Below are 14,946 nucleotides of genomic sequence, written 5' to 3'. Positions count from 1 at the left end.
TTTGATTTTATTTAGCCAATTTTCTGAAAATCCATTTAAACTTCTGACCCACGCAGACAGAAAACGTGAAACGGTAGCAGGACATTACATGGGAGACTACAATAAAACATATGTTACTAACCATGTAGTATCCAGGAAGTAGTCTTTGCAGAAACTTGGCCTCTTTGTGCTGGACAGTTTTGATGATAAACTCATCATCACTGGTTAGGTAGAAGAGAGAACCGCTGGCCCCCGGGTTGGTCAGCTCAATCAGCGGCTCGTTTACAAGGGAGTACTGACGAAAAAGAAACATAAACAAAGCAATTTAATGTTTCATGTGTTTCTTTCACATGAAACACTAGTCAAGTTTATAGAGAACAGTCTCGTGTATCATGTAATCAAACAAAAACAGCTTTAAACATGGAAACTAAAACACACACTATACAAACATTATAAAAGTTTATATGGAAAGATAACTAAATAAATCCTACTCCGGATTTATCTTCTGTGTATTCAGAACTAGAAGAAATAAATTGTGGTAAATGTTTCCGACATTAGGCTCAGGGCCAAAGAAATATGAGCACAGGAAACACAAAAGTCTATACAGGGCCGTTGTTGTGAGACAACCTCCAAGTCACCCATATAAGAGCATAAATTACATCTCACAATGAGTTTTGTTTAAAATTTACCCCAAAGGATTGAGTTGAGGATCTGTGCATGCCAGTGTATAAATGTGATTAGTTGAATAGTCATTTTAGCACATTTCAGCACTAAAACCATTAAAACACACCAAACACACTTGATAGCATAATGTAGACACGACTTCATCTAGATATTTATTCATGTATTTGTACAATCAGTTAAAGTAATGCACACTTCTGTGGCTAAGTGACAGCCCAAAAAGACAGCCAACATTAACAGTGACATTATCTTCTCAGGAGGGGACAATAAGGGTAGAGGGGGGGGGGGGGATTACATAAAAGATTTCACATAACAGATTGAGAGCATTCATCCAAAAGTGGCATCAGAAGGTGAAGGACAGACTGTGGAATCAGCAGACTGTTGAAAAGTGTTAAATGTTAATCAGTGCGTTATGACAGCAACATGTTCAGAAGAAAAACACTGGAGGCATCTGCCCCCCCACTCCCCAAGAGACTCTTCTACCGATGAATGACTGTAGTCACGTTGAGTTACTGGCACAACAGACATCTGCAGTTTATTGCATTTGTATGGGTTTGCTTTCACCTTTATTAATTAGACTTTGTTATTTGGCCTCTGTCTGAATTAATTCATCATCAACTCCAGCAAATCAATCGGTGGCAGACTCTCAAAACTGAGTGCCTGTTGGAGTCCCCCCTGTTTTTTTTTTACCTTGAAGTTTCAAGTCTTTTGTCTATTGTCACATGTAGAGAAACAAATCTAGCATTCAAAAACAAGAATGCAGCTGGTCGAGTTTATAAAAAGGCTTAGACATACAGGGAAATAGGAAGACGGCGTCATAACAGGATAAAGTCATAATAACATCACCCAAAAATCTAATTTTGCTCCAAGAACAAAGTGTACAGTGGTGTAAAAAAATCTGGAATGCTTCAGATTTTCTGCATATTATCTAATATTCATACAAGTCCTGAAATAGGAGAAAGAGACCCTTATTGTCCATTATCAGATACCACCAGGCTGTTGGATATATGACTCTAATGAGTATGAATCTAAATGAAGGTTGTTGTGATTTTTTTTCTCATCATAACTATTACAAAACTATGTCTCATCACTAAAACATAGTGGTAGTAGTATTATAGTCTGGGCATGTTTTCTTGCACGTGTACTGAGTTAGCTTTCAAACGCAGTTTTTGATTCATGAGGTCACATCAGAGTTGTATACTTTTACCACTTATAGATATACAACATTGTAAATCAACAACAGGCTGACAAAGTCTAAACACAACTGTTCATGTAAAGCAGTAATGGGTGTGGTAACAATGAAGACTGGTCCATCAGCTTTCATTAACAATACTCACTGTATGAGGAGTAGCAATAAAGGTGATGATGAGCAATCAAAGTTTCTATCAGAGAACATTTTCACCAACGAAAACACGTTTGCAAGTTTTCATTTGAAAAGTCACAATTCCTTAAAAAGCTACAGAATAATCTGTGGATTTCATTTCACTGTGCTGATTGCCTTTCACATAATGAAGCCACACACTCATTAGCTGCAATATCTCCACCTACCCAATGTTCTGCTTTGACTTCATCCTTCTGTTTGGAATTACCCACCCACTATTCAATAAAAACATGCTAGATTATGTTACAATTAAGCCTTCAGTGAGAGAAAAGATAAGCATCATGTAGGAAGGAGACCAGAAAAAAAAACAATAAACAGGCCCTCATGTCATCTTCATAAGAACTGTAACTATTTCTATGTTTCTAATAGCTACATATACAGAAACAGCAGAACAAAATCAGACAAATGAAAGTGTTCAAAGAGACATTTAAAAAGACACAACATGCCCTGTCTGAGACTGATGCTAATGAGATTTTGAGAACTACACTAACTTCAGTTGTTACTGGGAGTTAAAGAATAAAATGAATAAGACAATGACAGCAACATAATATCACAGCTGACCAATGACAAACAGCAGCTACACAGTAATTAGCTGAACTTAGCATGGAATATGGAAACAGGCAATAAATTCTGTATTTCTAATGTTTACTAAAGTATAAGTGGGCAACTAGTGTTGGGAGTTTCCCTGCTGCAACACAGCTGACTCACATCTGACTTCATTTGCATACTCCTGCAGAGCTCGACATCAAACTCTACAAGAGTCGGCTAATTACCATCGATCTGAGTCAGGTTTGTTGCAGTATTATTAGTATCATCAGCCCTTAAAACTCCACCAGATCACTGGTGCCTCCCAGAACTATCACTTATACTGTCAACATCTTCTCAGTAACGGTCATATGAAAGTCTGTGGGGTAAATTGCGATCAAATGTTAAACTTCTGGGTCATCCACAGAAGTTTTCCAGGCATTTATATCCCATCGAAGAGGTTTATAACCGAACCGCAAAAGGGAAAGTGTGCCTTTCGACCCGCATTATATATCAGTATACCATTATACTGCAGCCCTCCTCCCTTTGAACACAGATAAAAGTGGAGCAAATGGCAATCTGTTTGGTCTCAGAAAGACTTTGGTCTTACCAGGTAGTCGTCTGGTTTGATGCCAAACAGATCTCTGAAGTAGCGGAAAGCCAGAGGGGCATAGGTCTTAAATCGGAAGTCTGGATAGTGATGAGCTGGGGTCAAGTTGCTTCCCTCACTGGTAAATGTGATGGAAAAATCAAACCCAGAAGAAACAAAAACAAAGAATCAATATGTTAGACAAATTATTCTTACACAAATTAAAATAAAAGAATAAATTAAAACATATCAGTAAAAAAAAAAAAAAAAAAAACCTAGCAAGGTCAATCAGGCAGACAGGGGCAATACAGGCAAAGGCAACTCAAACCCCAACACTTGATCTTTGCTGCAGGGAATCTGAGGCTATTGACCCTCTTTCTCTATTCATGCATGAACAAGTTTTACTAAAGTCATCTGTGGGAAACCAGGATTCACCAGCACTGAGATGACAAACAGGACAGTGTAGAGTTCTTTGCCTGGAGACTGGAGATGGCTCTGGTTACTGGAGCTAAACAATACCTCACAGCTCATAAGCCCGTTCTCAGAGAGGGAAAAAGAACCTGGAAAAGGCTTATAAAAAGAAAAACACAATGACCTATATTTTGTAGTCCTTACTGGACTGTGAGACGTTCTTAGACAGGCTTTGACAAAGACTGACCTAGCTGCTGTTCCAGAGGAAAACCACAACACTAGATTTAGCTTGTCGATGGGGTCAGAGGGAGTCTGCCACTCGGTCTTTCATTGAATTAACTCAAAAGAATCAGTTTTGCTGGTGCCAAGAGTGGAAGTAGGTTAATAAAGATTTGTTTTCCAGGAGATCTCTAAATCTGGTTACTCTGACGGCGTTCTGAGTAACAAGGCTCTTGTGTTGTTGTTTTCTGCGGATACAATAATGGGCTGGAGGCAACAGTCAGGCTGGCTGTGTAACTCGATACATGTGATTACTCTACAATGAAGTTTGACTGCTTTGTTTGTTGTGTGAGGGCAACACTTTTCTGTCATGGAAAATATTTAACAACAAACAGTATGGTACATGGAAATGTTTTATTCAGGGTAATCAGGGAACCACATGCTTGTGCAAGGTGTGCTGGTTACTATAGTTATACACAACAAAAAGAAAAAAAAAAACAAAAGCCAAGCATGTGTATGTGTGTGTGTGTGTGTGTGTGTGTGTGTGTGTGTGTGTGTGTGTGTGTATGTGTGTGTGTGTGATACGAGGCATGTCCAGCAATCCAAAACCAAACTAAATGGATAAGAAGCCGCAGAAAAGCCAATGGAGAATGACAAGAAGAAGAAGAGGAGAGAGCTGTTGCCATGCATCAGCTGCTAGTCCTTCAGCAGAAACAGCGAGGATGTGTTTTTATACATCAGAACAGAAACACAATGAAGAAGTTATTATCTAGATTATGTTGTATGCATTGTGTCTTTTATTGTGTAATTTTATTTTATTATCCTTCTCAGCTTTGGAGCAATGATTTTTTTTAGTCAAATTCAGCATCAGGTTGGAGGTAATGTAACAAATTTCCTCTGAACTTCTTAGATTTTGTGCTTTAGAGCCACAACAGGCAATAGTGAATTTATTTTAATGTACGTAACAGTGAAGCTGTTACACAACCAAAAATAATGTCTGACTGTTGAGCAGGGCAATGAAGGTCAGTGTGTTTGCCAAGCCCAGGTTTGCATATACCATACTGAGTTTGCATATCCTGGTGCTGCATCTCAAAGGTAAACCACAAAGTACTTCCTGATAGGACTCTTAAGCCTGTTACATCCTCCACGAGAAGCGAGAACTTTTTTCTTGTTCTCGAGGCTCCGAGAAGAAAATGACGTCATTTTGTTCTCGCGGACGTGTTTGAGGACAGTTCTTGACACACCGGGCTGGCAGAACTTTTTTCTTGCGGGGCTGTGAGAAGTATCGTGTGATTGGTCGGACATTGGAGGTGGGCGTGGTTAACATGGAGAAAGCATGAAGCGGAATTGCTGCTTCCACGTGTTTGCTGTTGCCGGCAAAACGGATTGTTTTGATAAAAAATATGATTGAGGTGGTGAGAAAGTACCAACATTTTTACATGTGGCATTAAAACACTCGGACCCAGCCGCGTACACAACCCGCCCTGCCGCGGACGAAGCTGCTCGTTAAATATGAAACTAGAAACTCGGAGAGCGGAAACCTCCGCCAAGCACAATGTTTAAGAATCCTTTTAAAACATTCCTGGATCCAAACGGCGATCCTGATCACCACCAGAATTTAATCATTCATTCATTCATTCATTTTCCGAACCGCTTATTCCAATTCAGGGTCGCGGGGAAGCCGGAGCCTATCCCAGCTGGCTTTGGGCGACTTACTGCAAATAACTAAAAAAACAAAGAAAAAAAAAGAAACTCGAGGCACTAGTATTTTCAATTTTATATGTTGATATGATATGGTATGTTGATGGTAAGATTATTTTTACATCTTTAACTGGTAGTTTTGAACATTAATCTGTACATTCATTACCCATTCATTCATTCATTTTCCGAACCGCTTATTCCAATTCAGGGTCGCGGGGAAGCTGGAGCCTATCCCAGCTGGCTTTGGGCGACAGGCAGGGTACACCCTGGACAGCTCGCCAGTCCATCGCAGGGCCACACAGAGAGACGAACAACCACTCACGCTCACACCCATTCCTAGGGGCAATTTAGAGTGACCAATTAACCTATCATGCATGTGTTTGGATGGTGGGAGGAAGCCGGAGTACCCGGAGAGAACCCACGCATACACGGGGAGAACATGCAAACTCCACACAGAAAGGCCACTGACCAAACCAGCCAAGGATTGAACCAGTGACCTTCTTGCTGTGAGGCCACAGTGCTAACCACTGCGCCACCGTGCAGCCCAGAATTTAATCAGTTCTTCATTTTTACATTTGCAACAACTCTTGAAATATTTATAAAAATCCATCCGAAACCTTTTAAGTTATCTTGAGCAAAAAGACGCCGGGGAAAACAACCTCCTCGGCGGAGGTAACAACCGGGTTAATCGCGCGTAAAAGCAGATATCGCCCCCCGCAGTGATCCCTCCCCACTGCAGACGTGCTTCTTGTGGAGTATGTATGGACTGCCGAACAAGACGTTTTTTCTTGTTCTTGCAGCCTCAAGAACAAGAACTCAGTTCTTGCGTCTCGTGGAGTATGTAACAGGCTTTATTCTCTCCCTAAGCTGCAGAGTTCAAACAGGCCCAGAATAATGGATACCTCTTTCAGTTGATGGCCACTAATCCATTTATATGACTTTTGCAAGTTTTTCCAAGTTACACATTTGTTAGCAGAGACGAATATCAAATATCAACAGTCTGGACATACAACAAATGTCAAACAATAAAACCCATTGCATTACGATGGTTAACACCCTCGACAAGACAGTACGTTTGGTTCCTCTGAAGATAAAAGGTGTATATGAAAAGAACACCTTAAATGATCTAAAACATTAAAAATAGTGATCAGAATATATATAAAAATTGAAATGTATTTTCAGAGTGATGGATAATGAGTAGTGAAAAAGCAAAATAATCTAAAACAGCCTATTGTAAAGGCTGTTGTCATGCCAAATACTCCAGAAACAGAAATATGTTCTGATAACAACAGGTAATGAGTAAACATGACAGGAGAAATCAATACTAGTACTGATCATAGATTTTTCCTTCATAAACTATAGAAACATTTGAGTTAAGTGGATCAATAGAAACATTTGCCACACTGAGCAAAACATAACTAAAACAAGTTCATCTGACAGGTCAGTGTTAGTCCTTCCAAAACAAAAGCTGGGAATTTACTGCTCCAAATTAATTGTTTATACCTGCATTACATGTAACACTGCACCATATTAGTGTTTGTTTGTGAAGATGCATGAGTTACATTTTTATTGACTTCCTGGGGTTGCTCTAGATGATTTCAAATGTTTCTTTAAGTGTTATTACTGTGAAGACATCCTGTGCATGCTGATCGATTCTGTGCGCTGGGGCCGTATGAGGTACACAGTAAGCTGATTTCACACTTCTTGGCTGTGATAATCCACTGGAATAGTTATGCACCATGACGTGGACTTGCAAAATTCATTTTTCTGATGAATGACGACGGAGGCAGTGTGGTGTTGGGGAGTAATTTCTTTAGTTTGACTACCCAGCAGCTGCAGGATCTACTGAGTACGATAAATAATAGATTTGTTTTGGGTTTTTTTTACCTCAAGACACAGACATAAAATATTTGAGAAGAAAAAAAAATGCAGAATTTGGTCTTTAGTGTCGAGTCTTTGATCAAACTGCCAGCCAATTACCTCCTACACATAGTCTGTTTTCATGAAGCAGCTTTCTGATTCATGAGCTCCTGCAGTTAAATGACATTGAGCTTATGCAAAAGTTTGGCTGCTATTCTGATGACGGTGTACAAGCATCCACTAGGCAAATAATTCATATGTTGACAAGGTCTTTCTGAATGCGCACATTACAAAAGTTGCTGTTCATGTAGGATGTATGACTGTAAGCCTGAGTGTCTTTAGCACCAACCTGGGTAGAAAGACGCTCTCCACCATATAGAAATCTTGCATAAGCACGTCTCTGTCTGGTTTGGAGGTGAGGTTTCCCACTGTATAACCGATGCCGAGCTGAATAGCTCCTTTCAAGGCCGATGACGTGGTCTTCAGGGGAAAATAGAAGAAAAAACATTGCATTAGCTTGGCTGCAGTACACAGTCTCTGCTATCCCAAGTTAATGGAGAAAAAAGGGTAACCCTGCTACTTTAGCCACAACACTGCAACATCTGAAATGAGGTATTTGCAGACTTAAAATTCATACTTAATATACTCAATTTTATATGTGACAGAGTAAAAACACACTAAACCTAAACACAAAGTCCATTCATTCAGTCTGTGCAGTACATTTATAACTATGCAGAATAATTTCCACACAGAACCATCAAACTTACCGGTACTACAGCTTTAACAAGCTGGAAAAATGTGCTTGTATGGCTGTTGAGCAGCTAGGACAGAAACGTTCTCATTATTTAGTCCTGAACTCTACTGCAGAGTCCCTTATGGTCACATCTTTTAAAAAAGCTGTCATACACAGTGACGTCTACAGTCGGAAAAGAAAAAAAAGAAAAGAATGCGTGTGACCAGTACTTGACTGATCTCTGGCAGCCAGCCCCAGCAGAGGTCAGGACATTATGTGCTCCAGTAAAAGTCCATTTAAAGCACTCAAGTGACTTAGAAGAAAAGGTCTTTTCGGATTTGTGGACTCTGATCAGCCGCAATCCAAAGTAAATGTTATGGGACCAGTTTCATATTCACTACAACATGGAACTAAAAACCAAATACAGTGAGGACCTTGTCTGCTTTACCTTCTTGTACGTTTTCTCTCGGCCTGTACTCCGAGGCCCTCCTAGCCCATTTTCAGTTGTGGTTGACATCTAAAAAGGACACAACAGAAACAGAGACAAACAAACCATAATGTGGTTAAATGATTGGTATTACTTATCTGATAACCTTATATAAAATCTAATTTGCAGAAAGGTCATAAACATACCTTGCTTGACGATAAGCTGTGCCTGACAAACAGCAATCAGGGCAACAGCTTTTTATTGTCAGGCTGAGCAGTCATCAGGGGACTCTGGAAGAGATTGGGTGCATAGGAAGTTGCCATTATGTAATAAAACTCAAGGCAAAGACACGCTTATAGACTTCATTATAGTACGCTGAGCAGCTTCAAAGTTTAGACAATGACAAAATGAAAACAAGAGGGGATGCATCCACCACGAAAGGGAACTTAATTAACTGTGAAAGACTTGCATGCCTTTCAGTTAAAGGCCATTTCAATGGCATCACTCTCTTGTTAATCACTGCTTGACAAGAGAGGCAATTTTGCTTTGACACTCGTGACACATGAAATGCTTGTGTCCGATAACTGTTGAAGGTCTTCTTGTAAGAGTCTTGTTTTGGCGCAGTATTACTTTTCTGCTAGTCACTGTAACGCCTCACAAATAATAGTGTTCATACAACACTTAAAACAGTGCTTGTGCGTCACAGAGCAGCAGAGCTGCAGAGTGTGTGTGTCAATGAGCGAAAACCCTGGAAGCGTGAGCCGCTGCCCAGCTTATAGCACAAGCGAGCCCTTATGAAGTGACAACCCTCCTGTGTGTCTTCTTTCTGCATATGCTCTCCATGTAATTTACTGTACCACTCCTTGTCAATCAATCTCCCTTCCCCTATTGTGTCTCTGCTTCTTTTTTGCTCTTCGTAGAATATAAGACGGTGACATCAGTAAATGAGACAGTGCTTCAGTGTATGTCTGACAAAGCAGGCAAAAACAGGACAAAGGCAGGGGAAGAAAGAGCCAAGCAGAAACACTTGCAAAATTCAGATGTCAAAGAAGCTCTTTGCAAGCCTGCAGTGACCATCTCACCTGCATATAAATGCACCTGAAGGTGCCAAAAGTTGAAATAAAACACAGTGTCTTTCTGCCTCACCAGCCGTGTCCACCCTTAAGCAGTCCCCTTCTCCATCAGGTCAGACTACATTAAAAAACCATTTTCAACAAGATATTTGCTTTAATGTGAATGCAAGCTCACATGCACTATTAAAAGAATCATAATCTCCAGACAAGAGGCCTTATCTGTACACCAGCTTCTCTACTACAAATACCACAACACATATTTTGGCTGGCGGCACAGAGCAATTTGCATCTGTTTGTGACTGTGCATCATATATCATTTCTATTGCTTTAAAAGGATATGCTGTTCCTCCTGAAGACGTATGAGCTGATCCACAGTCACACAAAACTTGTGTCTCAGCTTCAGTCAAAACAGGCCATTTAAAATCCTGTTATTGATCATGTAATGTGTCAATAGAGGCAAATGTAGGTAATGAGGTGTTGATCCACCTGGGGCATTACTTTGCGTGACTGGCTGCATGCTCTGAAGCTGAGGAATGTTAACAAGCCTTTTGGCCCACCCGTCTGGCTCTCAGCTCTGCCCTGGCCAGAGTGTCACTGTCAAAATGAATTGTGTGGATCGCTCTCCCCCCTCTCACCTGACCCCACACAACCCATGCTTGTGCTCTTTCCAGAACAATCCATGAGAGGCCCGCAGCTGCAGTGAACAACAGCAGGTCTCTTGTTCACCTTTCAACAAAAGGGAGGCAGACAGATGGGTGGACGCATGGAGGGATGATCCTCATCAGCTGTGTCTTACTGCTGACATGCACTCCCTTAGCAAACACCGATGTCACCAGGAATACGAGGAGGAGAACAAGGGAACACTAGAACACTGTTACACAAAAGGTAAAACAACACCTTTCAAGTGACAACGGTACTAACGTGTCCTAGAAATAAATCCATCTGTGTCAAATCAATGCCTCCGGCAGATGGGGCCATGTAGTGGATGTTTGTGGTTTGAAGAAGAACCGAATAGGGTAAGATGATCCAAGCGATCAATGAAATGTAAACTCCGCAGTCGAAAAGTCAACATGTGAATAAAATGCACATGTGTAAAAGGTCTTGAGTTGTGTTACGTTTTGTCTCTGTGTACTTGTTTAAGGTCATGGACTTAAAAGTATTTTGTCCATATCTGATCAGTGAGGAAAATTTCAGAAGAATGATGAAAACTACACACTGCGTCCAGATTGTAACAAACAAATGAACTGCAGCAATGCTAAGAAACTGTCCAGTCCAGAAAACTGTTGCAGACAGTCCCAGCAAAAACCCTTCAGCCCTTACTGTGACTTTGACTGTGTAAACCAAGACTTGGTCAACACTGTCCTTTATGTGCACTTATCGGTAGTACTTGTGAAATACTGAGCTTGGCTCTTAGGTGGAGTTGTGTGAAGAAACTTTGCTAATTTACCTTACCCCAGATGCATCTGTTCAGAAACAACTCTATTCTCAGTTGCCCTCCCCACACCGTCCTTGTAAGAAAGACTTTCACACTTCAAGCTAACACACTGGATCACAGATCAAACAGTGGGTCGAAAGCCGTATCTCCTCCATGGTTTCAGGGTTATTGCTACTCAGTCTGTCTGGAAGTCAAATAGCTGCTCTATCTGTCAAGCAGTCCTGGCAAGGAATGTATGTGGCTAAGAGCAGAGAAGGGCCATCTGGTACGATAACGATGGACATCAAATCAGTCTGAGCAGTGAGTCTAAATGGTTGAAGTGAAGAATTTTCAGAAAGTATCTCCAGATTCTTTAAACTATGTAAAAGAAAAAAAAAAAGCATATCCCCACCGAGATGTGAAAACATTTTCAAACAGTCCAACATGAGTAACTGAGAGGTGGGCAAGAAGGCTCCAATGTTTCTGCAACCAAGACAGACAGCACATGAATGGTTAATTTTGTTTCCTGTTTGGTTCCCCTCCCCAGATACTATTAGATTACTGCAGTAAAGACTGAAGACATAATGAAGAATCAATAACAGAACAGCAATGCAGAGCACTCAGGACTGCTCTGCTGGTCTGCCATGACCCCCACAATCCCTGACTGTGATGTTAGATAATCACTGAGATCTGGATTTGGAGGGATACAATCAAGAAGATGCATGTGCAGTAAGCTTAGCTTGGCCTAAAGGGGATCGACTTCATCAACTTAACCGTTCCCGTCCCTGTCCAAGCCCTTGAAAACTCTGAGAACATATTAAAATTTACTCTTGTCCCCAGACCACACTACACACGTACTGACCAAAGTGCACTAATGAATGAACAAAACACGAACTTTCTAAAAAATGACTTCTTGTATTTTAAATGAGGAAAGATTCATTTGATTTCTGGAATAAACACATTTGGGGTTTATTCCAGAAGTGTGTCTACATATTTGGCTTAGTTTGGCAAAACATGTCAAATAGTTGCTTCTGATAAATTAATTATGACCTGTTACGTATAATTAGTTTGGACTATCAATGTTAAATGGTGGGTTCCCTGCACCACTCAAGTGAAAATATATCCAAATAATGGTGGCTGTAGGCAAATAGTAAGTAGTAGTGCCAACATAAAATCATACTGTCTGATCCATGATTGCTTTAAGCATTTCTCCTGCAGATATACAGGAACAAAAAGTCACTCATCCTTGACACATGCATCCTCTTAGGTTCATTATTTTGGATGGTTTTAGCTGCATTTTACTCCATATTTCACTACATCACCTGGAGATGTGTTTACTATCAGCATCTGTCAGCCAGACTGCGATAAGAACTTCAAAACATCATCTTCTCACTAACACCAGGCACTATGCTGCACTGCAGACTTCGCAACACAGTGTGTGTTTGTGTGTGTGTGTGCGCAGAGGCTGCATGTGTAACTAAGGCTCCAAGTTTGAGGGTCAAGAAACCTGTCAGGACGATTGATCAAACAGATTAACAAGCGAGACAATATCTGTTGATAGTAGTTGCGATAGAGTACATGGTGAAAACGTAATTAGGTAACCATAGCTAACTGTGTGAGAATAAATACTCATGGAAAGCAAAACAATTAATAACTGTTCTGGTTGCAAGTGGCGCTACATGAGCAGTTCACAGAGGTCCATCCTCTGGGAAAACACACCAGATTTATAAAATCAATTTATTGTTTCATGCTTAAACTGCTGGTGAATGTGGTCATTTAAAACCTTGCCTATATTTATATGCTAAGCTTTATTAATATATTATTATAATTTAGCTTAGAAAAGTGGAGCTTTTTTTCTCAATATCTTTCCAGCAAACTATTCTTACTTGCATCTTTTACCTGCAAACAAATAATTTTTTATTTAAAAAAAAAAAAAACAGGAACCCAGATAATTTAGTTACTTCTTAACATATTCTGTTGTGTAATATCGTGTCTTCCACCTTTTGATTAAATCATATCTGTTTCTGATGTGACATGTCCAAAAATAAATAAATAAAAACACACTGACCACACCAAGGGAAGGAATGAAAAGGTCAAAGAGGACAATGACACCCAGACTATGATGCAAATGTCTCATTAGCTATAAACATTCAAATCCTGCAGATTAATATAAAAACACCAACCAACTTTTATTTAATGTGAAGTCACGATACTTACAGATGAGAACAGAAGAGAAGCTGTGGCATTTTCAGCAGCTCATAACTACAAGGCCTCCAGCAAAAGACTTGATGCATTTCATTTTGTAAGATGACTAAACAGAAAGCCAGGGAGGGAATCTAGTCTGTGTGGTTATAATTCAGAGAGCGTTTTACTCAAGTTCCACTCTGCATGGGAAGCAGTGAGGAGGAGGTCACCCTCTGTGTCCAGAGAGTCACGTGATGAGGGAATAGAGAAGTGTGTGTGTGTGTGTGTGTGTGTGTGTGTGTGTGTGTGTGTGTGTGAGGGGGGAGCAGGGAGGGTACAGTGATACATAGAAAACACTGAATGTTCTCCCAAGACAACAGAAGCAGACAGAAGTTGCTCCGAATGCAGCAATGCATGGCAGCATGACACACTCTGAGACAAGGACTTATCACAGTATGTGTTTTTATGTTCACACACACCGGTCATATCTGTGCAAGCTAGCCTCAGCTCTGAATGTTGGCACAAATACAATGAGAGACATAGTTTCCCATCTCAGCAAGCACCATCTTCACTATATCTTCAGGATCTCATAGTCCAAAGGTTTACTTGATCACCCACCTACATGGGAGATAGGGAGGTTTATTGGATAGAAATATGACTGTAATCAGAAGGGGTTGCTTGATTCTTAGAAGTAAATCATATTGGTAACGGGAGTGCCACAGGTTGCTTCAGATAAAGAGGAGGAATTTTGTTTCTTTCAGTTTCTATATTTGTTAATTATTTCACTGGCTTGTTTATCGCTACTCTGTCTGATCTCTTATTTTTCATTCCTTCTTCTCACTGTCTGACTCAAGGGGTTCCCTGAGCGGGCCTCTGCAGTCTTCATCGTTTTTAGGAGAGTGGGAGAGGGCCAAAACAACAACGACAACAACAAACATCACAACCTCTGAATAATCTGAATTCCTGCGAGGCTGCCAAGCTACTGCTCTGCCAGCAGCCTCCAACCAACCGTTATGCAGTGCAGAACAATTAGGAGCCAATCATCTCTGCTTGTGTCCTTCGAGAATATTCCTTCACCCTCTCAAAAACTAGTGCTGACGTGCTGCATGAACGGGGCGGGGAGTAAAACACTGGCTTAATGTACTCTGGAGGTCATTAAGATTGTACCGATAATACTGGGAAGTTCTGCATCAGTGCCTTTGCTGCAACGCAGTAAATGAAGAAGACTTTAAACAGATCCTGACAGTGCTGTTTGTGAAGTTTTCCAAATAATAAAATACTGAAGAATATGATGTAGGTGACAATGTTAAGTAATATGGTTGATAAAATGTGTGGTGAAAGTGGGCAAGTGATCATTCTTATCTTCATAGGTGGTAACAGGTGAGGCTGAGATATGCTGGATTTTTGTCAAACGAGCCAACTCTCTTCAGATGCCAGTCTTGAACAGCTGATTATACAACTTATTCCACTTGAAAGATGTCATGTATGTGTAGGGAAGTGTGGCTTGCTGTTTTGTGGTTTGAAGAACTTGACGGGTTAAGTTTTTTTTTTTTATGTAAAGCACTTTGTGTTGCTTTATATGAAAATATAATTTATAAATCAAATGTGACTGAGTGATGCATACTATAGATTAACCCTCCAGGAACATAAAGTCTTAGTAATTTCCCTGAACCACTAATAAATATCACTTTTAATTGTATTTAGACTCTTTTCATGGTGGATTATACAAACATGGGTATCAACAGGTCCTAGGGGCAGAGTGGATGTGT

At 40.4% G+C, this 14,946-nt stretch overlaps 1 protein-coding gene across 1 annotated transcript in view; it reads right to left on the bottom strand.

Moving 5' to 3' along the window:
* pip5k1bb (phosphatidylinositol-4-phosphate 5-kinase, type I, beta b) overlaps nt 1-14,946 on the bottom strand; it is a 31,654-nt gene that overhangs the window by 13,348 nt on the left and 3,360 nt on the right. The window contains exons 2-6 of the mRNA XM_079251985.1: nt 8,713-8,796; nt 8,528-8,596; nt 7,696-7,826; nt 3,177-3,294; nt 122-274 (exon numbers count right to left, since the gene is read on the bottom strand). Of these exons, the coding sequence (XP_079108111.1) occupies nt 122-274; nt 3,177-3,294; nt 7,696-7,826; nt 8,528-8,596 (471 nt within the window). The 5' untranslated portion in view covers nt 8,713-8,796. The remainder of the gene's footprint in view (nt 1-121; nt 275-3,176; nt 3,295-7,695; nt 7,827-8,527; nt 8,597-8,712; nt 8,797-14,946) is intronic.

Source organism: Telmatherina bonti, assembly GCF_933228915.1.
Source record: "Telmatherina bonti genome assembly, chromosome: 13".
NCBI lineage: Eukaryota > Metazoa > Chordata > Actinopteri > Atheriniformes > Telmatherinidae > Telmatherina > Telmatherina bonti.
The sequence above is the reverse complement of the archived record's forward strand: the minus strand, read 5'-3'. Positions and strand labels throughout refer to the sequence as shown.